This window comes from Pezoporus wallicus, unplaced genomic scaffold (assembly GCF_028554395.1).
Source record: "Pezoporus wallicus isolate ANWC-B61680 ecotype Strahan unplaced genomic scaffold, APGP_CSIRO_Pwel_v1 scaffold_6446, whole genome shotgun sequence".
Classification (NCBI taxonomy): Eukaryota; Metazoa; Chordata; class Aves; order Psittaciformes; family Psittacidae; genus Pezoporus; species Pezoporus wallicus.
This window is the reverse complement of record NW_026636264.1, coordinates 10,103,439-10,111,851: the sequence shown is the minus strand read 5'-3', so window position 1 is coordinate 10,111,851 and position 8,413 is coordinate 10,103,439. Positions and strand designations below refer to the sequence as shown.

Genomic DNA, 8,413 nt, shown 5'->3' with positions numbered 1-8,413 from the left:
CCCATGATCACCACCACAAGATCATACTCCATCACCAAAACCTTTAATCACTGCAGACTTCAAACTTACACATTCTTCTTGCACAAAGTGCATCTTTATTACTCTGTGAGGACTTTAAATAATTCATTGCTGTAGAAATCAAATGGAAAAGCGATGCTGTTTGTGCCATACTCTAATTGCTGAAATCACTGTGTCCTTTCAAATGAGGGTGGGCATTTAAGCCCGATTCTCTTCCAGTGCAACCACTGGTGAACGCATCTGGTTCTCCATCTGCTGCAGGGGGATGGGGGTACTGGTTCCCCCCATGATATTGCAAACATCCCACCTGTGGGGAAGGAGGTTCCTCTGAAACAAGACTGTAGTCAGATGTGAAACAGCCACAATCATCCCCAGAGTGAGGAGCATGATGAGTGTTTTAAAGGGGAAGAGCTGACTGTAGGTCCCATCCACTGGGCAGCAGGCTGGGTAGCAGATGATGGGGGGAATGCTCAGGGCAGGTTCCCCTGCCAGCAGCCTCAGGAGGAGCCCAACCAAGAAGCCAGCAGCAGAGCCATAGGTGTTGGTGCTGGGAGCAAAGAGGGCACAGCAGAGCTGGGGGAAGAGCAGGGCATACACCAGCTCCCCGCTGAGGAACCAGAGGTCATAGACAGAGCTTGAGTAAAAAGCCAGACCTGCAGCACCAGCCCCGAGCACCAGCATGGAGATCCTCATGGCCCATAAGACCTCTGTGTCTGCAGCCTGTAAAACAGAGATTGCCATATTATAAACATGGCTTAATGGTGGGGTAACCAGCACTGCTCTGGGCTGGTTCTCACCAAGCCATCACTGCTTTCAGATAGTGTTTGCCACCAGCAAACCCAAGGCAGGCACCCCTGCAGGTGAAGCTGCCCTTTGTAATTTCAAGGATCATGCTTTTACGCAGTCTCCATGAATACCCTAGTCCAAACTTTATACCAGTCATTTTATAAAGAGCAAAGCTCACCAGTGTAGGTATTTGCATCTCTACCATGGATATGAACACCCCTGACCTATGTTTGAAGTGCTGACTCCAGAAGTCATTCCAGCAGCTGAAGAACAGACACCTCTAATTGCAGACCACACAGACCGGATTTGAAACAGTCATGTAAGAAGGCACCATTCTTGACACCAAAGCTGCCAAATGCTGTAACCAAATACCTCTTTCCTCAGGATTTTCCTGTAGATATTGTGAGCGAACATGGAGCCGGCAGAGAGAAGGGCTGAATCTGCAGAAGACATTGCAGCAGCAGCGATGGCTCCCAAACCCACGATGGAGATGTATGCTGGGCAGAGATAGTGTAAAACAAGTGGCAGTACCATTGCTGATTCCCCTTTCTCAAATGGACTCGGAAGACCATAGGTTGTCTGGTTCCAATCTTTAAAACACAACAAGGAAAACGCAACAAATCCTTCATGGACATTTCTGCTGCTTTTCCAAAGGGACCAGTCACTGCAGGGCTAAAGACTGAGACCCACTCGGCATTTTTAGGACTTGGATCAATTTTTTGGATTCTCTTATGATCCCTTGTGATTCCCTTTAACATGCTGCAGCTCTCATTAGATGGAAGATTTTTCTTTTCCCCAGTAGCATCCATAGAAATAGCTTTGCTTTGTGTGTTTACAGAACTGGGACCGTTAAATGTCAACCTGCTAGAACCTGCTCATGGGGAGAGGAAGTTTTGCTCTGATGCCCTTAGTGACAGTGAGTTAAGGAGTTCAGCTGATTTCTTTATATATTCAGTGACCTAGCTACTCTTTAACCCTTGCTCTCAGCTAACACAGGACTGATCCCCTGAGTGAGGGCTATGAGTTCACCAGACTGAACTTCTTGATTCCTTCAAGCAGGTTTTCTTCAGAACCTTATTAACAGTCTGTAGTAATGTTTCTGAATCTTACACACAGAGAAGGCATTAATAGAAGCAAGTGTAAGGTTTCTTGGAAAATAGGTTTATACAGGGATTTACAGGGTCTGCTTTCATCTTTCCTCAACACAAGATCCATGAAAAGCCCCTTCATCGTAATGAATTAGCTTTAAACAGGTCTTGGGGCTGTTTAAACATCTCTGGGTAGTTATGCACTGAACCTCAGAGGGCTCCACATTGCTGGTACAGACCACTTAGCTTGGTGACCAAGGCTGCGCTTCTAGGTACACAAGAGTAGCTAATTTGAAGTCAGGACTTCTTTGGATCCTGTTTTAATCACCTTTGACAAAAACATGTTCATTATTCAGAGACAAACAATTAGTTTTACCTGTTGATGCTGCAACTGCACCAATGATCACAGAGGGGATGGCCATTGTAAAGCACCCAAGTCCGGAGAGGTAGGAGATGAGCCTCGCCTGTCCTGGTGAGGCAGCGGAGAGCACTCTTTGGAAGTAAGTTTGCCATGGGATGCTCCCAAGCACCTGAAACATTCAGATGTTACCAGTAGAACCCCACCAGGCTGCTGGTTGTTGTAGGGCATCATCCATCCGTTCAGGTGGATGATAATATTTACTGTTATAAAACTCTCATTTCAAATGCACAAACGTTGCCCAGCTTTAACTATGGAGGAGGATATTTCTGATGGTTGAGGGTGCCTGTTTCCTTTGTTTTCATTGTGCTGGATGTGAAATTTTAGTCAAAACATGTTATTGTTCTGGCAGACTGAGAAAGGTAGAAACCAGAGAAAGGCCACCAAGATGATCAGGGGACTGGAGCACCTCCTGTATGAAGATAGGCTGAGAAAGTTGGGGCTGTTGAGCCTGGAGAAGAGAAGGCTGCGTGGAGACCTCATAGCAGCCTTCCAGTATCTGAAGGGGGCCTATAGGGATGCTGGGGAGGGACTCTTCTTTAGGGACTGTAGTGATAGGACAAGGGGTAATGGGTTAAAACTTACACAGGGGAAGTTTAGATCGGATATAAGGAGGAAATTCTTTCCTGTTAGGGTGGTGAGGCACTGGAATGGGTTGCCCAGGGAGGTTGTGAATGCTTCATCCCTGGCGGTGTTCAAGGCCAAGTTGGACAAAGCCTTGGGTGGAATGGTTTAGTGTGAGGTCTCCCTGCCCATGGCAGGGGTGTTGGAACTTGATGATCTTAAGGTCCTTTCCACCCCTAACTATTCTTTTTTTTTCTTCTCCTTCAGGTTGCTTGGCATAGTGAAACAGGCACAGGGGAAGGAATAGAGAAGGTTTTCAGGAATGCAGCTTTTGTAAAAATCCTCCCCACACTCAGCTAGAATACAATCTAAAACAAAATCCGATCAAATCAACATTTTCACTTTCTTGGCAGATGAATTTCATCAGAGAAAATCTGAGGATTCTGTTCTCACCAAACAAACTCAAGCTCCTGTGTGTCCCTATTGCCAGTCTAGCAACAGCATAACAACCCCCTGTAGTCTTGGCTATACTGGTAGCTCAAAATGTGAGATATGCAGTGGAGCCAATGGCACCATGACTGCTAATGATCTGCAGTCATGTCATTTTAGGTATTTTTCTGTTTCAAATAGAGGGATCTTTACATAATTACGTTAAAAGCACACTTTAAGGCTGCAAGACCAACCTCTCAAAATGGGAGGAAATGCCTCATTTAGGTGACAGGAGTGGAACTGGCTGCTTGGATGGTCTTACTCAAGAGGTACATTACTATTACTGCCTGTGGGTAAAGGAGTGTCCCAACTGCTTCTTCCCTTCCGTTCCCTGAGCCCTGAATCTTCCCGGTCCATTCAGTGTGTGGCAGAGTGGTTTTACACATCAACCTGCACCTGCCAGGTGTGCAATGTAGGGCTCCTGGCTGGAAGGACAAGTTTTCCAGAAGAAAGTCCCTGCACAATCCCTTCTCCCAACCACCTTTCCAAGAAATGCTCCGTACCAGGTAGAAGAAGTCATCCAGCCACCTTCCAAGGTACTGTTTTTCTACCTTCCCAATCCAAGGGTCTTGGTGAGACTGATGAGTTGCAGTGTAATAAATACTTTCTGTTGCAGAGTTCATCATGGCAAAGGGGATACAGACCCACTAGGATAGAAATAGAAATAGTTGGCCATTTCCCCTGTTCTTGGACGCTGTATTTAGATAGTGAAATTAAGGTAAATGTAGAACATATAATTAGATAAGATTAAACCCAGACTAAGAATTTTCCTTTCTCCCCCTTTCTTTCTTTAAATCTACATGTTTCTGGTTCATGGTGTCATCAAGAACGTGAGCCTGTAGGTCAGGTCAGTTGGTGCCTTCCATAGACAGATCCTTTTCCTTCCCAGCCAATATCACTTCCAACAGGTTCTGCAGAACTTACTTGTGAGCAGCCATGTCCACTCAACAGGGCCAATAGCTTGTGTGAGCACTGTCTGAAATGCATAAGGACTGCAAGATGTTTTGGGAGACTTGTTCTCCTGAAGAGAAACTGTAGGGCAAGGGCCAGTATTGGAGTTTAGTTTGGCCTGAGACAGACTGAAAAGAAGAGCAGGTTTTCTTTGCCTTAGTTAGGAAAATGGTTACAAAGAAATGCACAGGACTTGCCAGGCTGAGGGTAATGAAAACCAGCTGGATGACATCTGTGTATGCAACAGAGTACAGGCCTCCCAGTAGAGTGTAGACTATGACAGTGCATGCTGAGATGATGATGGCCAAAGAGCTGCTGATATTCAGGATGACCCTCATTGTTGCTCCTGCAGACAAGGGCAGTGGTCAGGTATTTTAAGACAGATTTCATATGTGCAGAATACAGAATAAATAAGGAAATGTTATCCCCTTGATGCCAGCACATTACAATGAATGAGAAGTTCATGGTCCATAGGGAGTGGGAGCCTCCTCAGGAGACAGGAGAGCCCATGTTCCCTTTCTGCTCTTCTGCTACCTTGTTGTATGGCCTTTGCAAGGCATTTCACCCTTTTGCATCTGCTCTCCCACAGGCAAGAGGAAGGTACTAACTCATGTTACCAGACCTCTCTATTATAATATAATTTGTTTTAAACCTAAAATCATATTTTCCCAAAATGAGAAATGCTTGTGTTCCTCTCACAATAGGAGACATGAAGCACAACTTCCCACAGCTGAGTCCAGCACAATTCCCAAATGTGTCTTATACTCTGATAGTTGTGCCCCATGCCTTTAACAAGTATAACAACAAAATAAGTATTTACCCAGGGATGCCAGGATAGCTGCAAACCAGAACACCTCCCCTAGCAGGGGTGGAATGAAGAGTAAGCTTCCCATCACGTTCCCATAAGTTTCTTGAAGGGGATCCATCACTGTCACATAATTCTTGGATCTCATTGGGTTTACAAAGAAGCAGCCACCTGTCAGAAGTAATGACATTTTGGTAGAATTTTGCATGTATTATATAATAGGGGAAAAAAAAGTAAGAATACTGAGGTATTTAGTTATCAGACCTGTATAGCGAGTGTGGTATTTGTACATAACAGACCCTAGAGACAACCAGACACGAGGATCTCAATTTACTTGCCTGAAAATGGGGTTTCATCCACCCGAGAGGCTCCATATTCTAAAGGGCATCTGCTTACAGCTGACAGATGTGACTCTCCCCTTTTGGCAGATGTACTTATTTCCAGAAGGCCAGATAGGACTTCTAGGGCACCCCAAATGGCATAAGATACCTGTGTGACTGGAATTCAGCTTAGAGGACACCCACATATACTCTGCTCTCCATCTCCAATGACCTACCAACCTAAGACACAATGTTTTGTGAAATGCTTCAATCCCAACATGTCAGTAGACAGAATGAGACACTGAAGACTTCTATTTGGCTAAGAAAGAGACAAACATTTGCCCTTGACCATGTGGTGCAACCTATTGATATACGTTCCTTTCCTGGTTATATTTTCATTTTGGTGGCTTCATTGTCTCTTCCCAGAACAATATTGTTTTAATCTCCGTGTTGAGCTGAGTCCCACCCTCCTTCATCTAAATATTAGACTTCAGATGTACAGCTGTCTCATTAAAACCAAAGAATACGTATTGCGCCTAACCCTGAAGCCAACAGGACTGCTTGCCTGGGCACTACTGACCCGAGCAAAGATTGCAGGATCAGACCTGCACTCCTCAATTTCATTAGTAAGAATTACTCACATACATAAGAAATGCTGGCAGTTTATTTCCAAGCCTGATTCATATTCACGTCAGTTGGACTCTTTTCTCTGACTTGAGAATAAAGGTTATTGTTCTTTTAGAAATTCCTGTGCAAGGTCTGCACAGTTCTTGCTTTAATCATCCTGTGTCCCTAGAGAGTTATGGTATAACTCAGTGGAAGAAACTGTGGTTTTGGCAAGACAACTGAACTTCAGCGTGAGTCCATTAATTCTTGCAGTTAGATATGGCGATTTAGGTATAGCACACTGCAAACCTAGCTTAGTTTCAACCAAATAGTGACCAGTTGCGAAGTGGGATAAGCTGGATGCACTACGAACTCATCCTGAGATGAGACTACTTAGAAGAATGCATTTTAGTGGAAAAATCAAGACAGTTTTATTTAATCATACAGAAATTTTGAAGAAAAAAAATAGAATTATACCAACACTCTCAACAGTATGTGAATAAGAGACCATGATAAAAAAGCAATATGCACATAGCCACATGCTTCTTAAGTTCTCAGGTAAGATTTTTTGTCCTATAAATTGTTCCAAGCAGGCAAAACTCTACACTAGAGTAGCTTGGAGCTAATTTCTTATGTTTCAGTTTAGAAGACAGCATTAAAAATGCTTATTCTGGATCCATAGGACATCGAAGAAACAAAATCACCTTTAAAATATCCTCTGTTACACATCTTAATATGCTCATATGATTATTTCTTTTAAAGCTTTTGCGTCCTGATTATGTGAACTATTTACCAATAACAAGGGACAAGGCAAATCCCACGGGTGCCTGAACCCACAATAGTCCTTTTGACGGCAGGTAGACAATCTCAGCTGTGCCATTGATATAGGCTCCTCCAACCCAGGTGGCTGTAAACATGGAAGATGGAAAAGTAAGAATTGCAATACATATTCTCAATTGTCTTATAGAATATTTTGAAAGCTTGTAAACCTTTTTACCACACAAATATTTAATCACACTTCCATTTTCTTTACAGAGCTCTCTCCCATAGTGAGATGTGCTGCTGAGTACAAGTAAGAGTATTGGAATCTCAGCCTAAATAATTTCCCACGTTCAAGAATGAATATCAATGAGTGCCTGGAAAAGCTGAATGCTTCAACATTTCGAGGCAATTGGAATCTACTAATTTCATTTTTCTCAGTGGAAGACTTTTGCGAGAGCCAGTAGAATTGCCTCTGTTATATTGCCAAGACTGAAAGACCATCCTTAACGAGCACCATTTACACAGTCTGTGAAAATAGACATTAGGAAAAAGGATGCAAGCAGACATTGCAGCCAGAATCCAAACGTGTAACAAGGCTTAAGTGCTTTAGCTGTGTAAATATCACTCAGGGAAACCTTCACAAAGAGTGGGTCAGAGAAGCTAATTTCAGATGATGCCAGGCAGCAAGGAGAGAAAAGGGAAGCGGAGGGCAGCAGTTAGTGGGGAAACATTTTCCCTTTAGAAGACAACCCAGGGCTGCAATTTATTCCACACAGAGCTGGATTGTTCCAAGAGTAAAATTATTCTGTTATGCTGGATAACAAAAACTGGTTAAGATTAAGACCACAGAGCTCCTTAATGAAAAGTGTCGTATTTTCCAGTCTCTATTAAATTAAACTCTTTAACTCTTAAATAAATCTCTTTAATTTAAAAGGATCTACATAAACATTAAGTTCTGTTCAGCATGAAGAGGTTTAGAAGAATCCATCCCAAAATGATTCATGAACCCATACTCCTTTAAAGCCACACTTAGGTAAAATCTGCCCTGACATTAAAGGAGTTCACTTGCTTTGAAAGCAAAGTCCCCAAGATCTAACAGATACATGTCTTTTAAGAAGGATTTTTGAAGGTCTTTTAAGAAAACTTACCTGTTGCAGTAAACAATCCAATGAAAACATTTATATTCCTGCCTCCAACTATGGCCATTTCAGTTGGGTTTCTATTCTGCTGATCCTTTTTACTTTTCCAAGAAGCCCAAATTCCAATAGCTAAAGTTAACATAAAAAACACACTCAAAGATACTAAGCCTGGTACATTTAGAGCCATTTTCTATTGCTTAATTTAGAGCATAGAGAGGAATAATGGCTTGATGATAATACCCTATGATCAAGTCCACAGAAAAAAAATAGAAAGCAAATCAGAAAAAATAATGCTGCCTTGTAAAGAAACTGCTATTTGTTAGTTTTCTGTATTTTGTGAGGAACAATGCAGTACAAAACACCAGACACCAAAAGTCTTGTGAACTGGATGAAGAGTTTGTCTTTGGAAGGTACTACTGGCAATTCTTTGGGCTTCCCTCTTCTTCAGAAGATAACCAATCTTCTTT

General features: G+C 42.8%; 1 protein-coding gene across 1 annotated transcript; it reads right to left on the bottom strand.

Moving 5' to 3' along the window:
- Positions 1-216: 216 nt before the first annotated feature.
- LOC130594132 (high affinity choline transporter 1-like) lies at positions 217-8,133 on the bottom strand. Its single transcript, XM_057399859.1, has 8 exons — positions 7,956-8,133; positions 6,839-6,952; positions 5,135-5,290; positions 4,512-4,660; positions 3,867-4,010; positions 2,269-2,422; positions 1,177-1,394; positions 217-738 (listed from the first exon to the last, which is right to left on the bottom strand). Exons 1-8 carry the CDS (start codon positions 8,131-8,133, stop codon positions 217-219), a joined length of 1,635 nt encoding a protein of 544 aa, XP_057255842.1.
- Between the last annotated feature and the right edge of the window lie 280 nt (positions 8,134-8,413).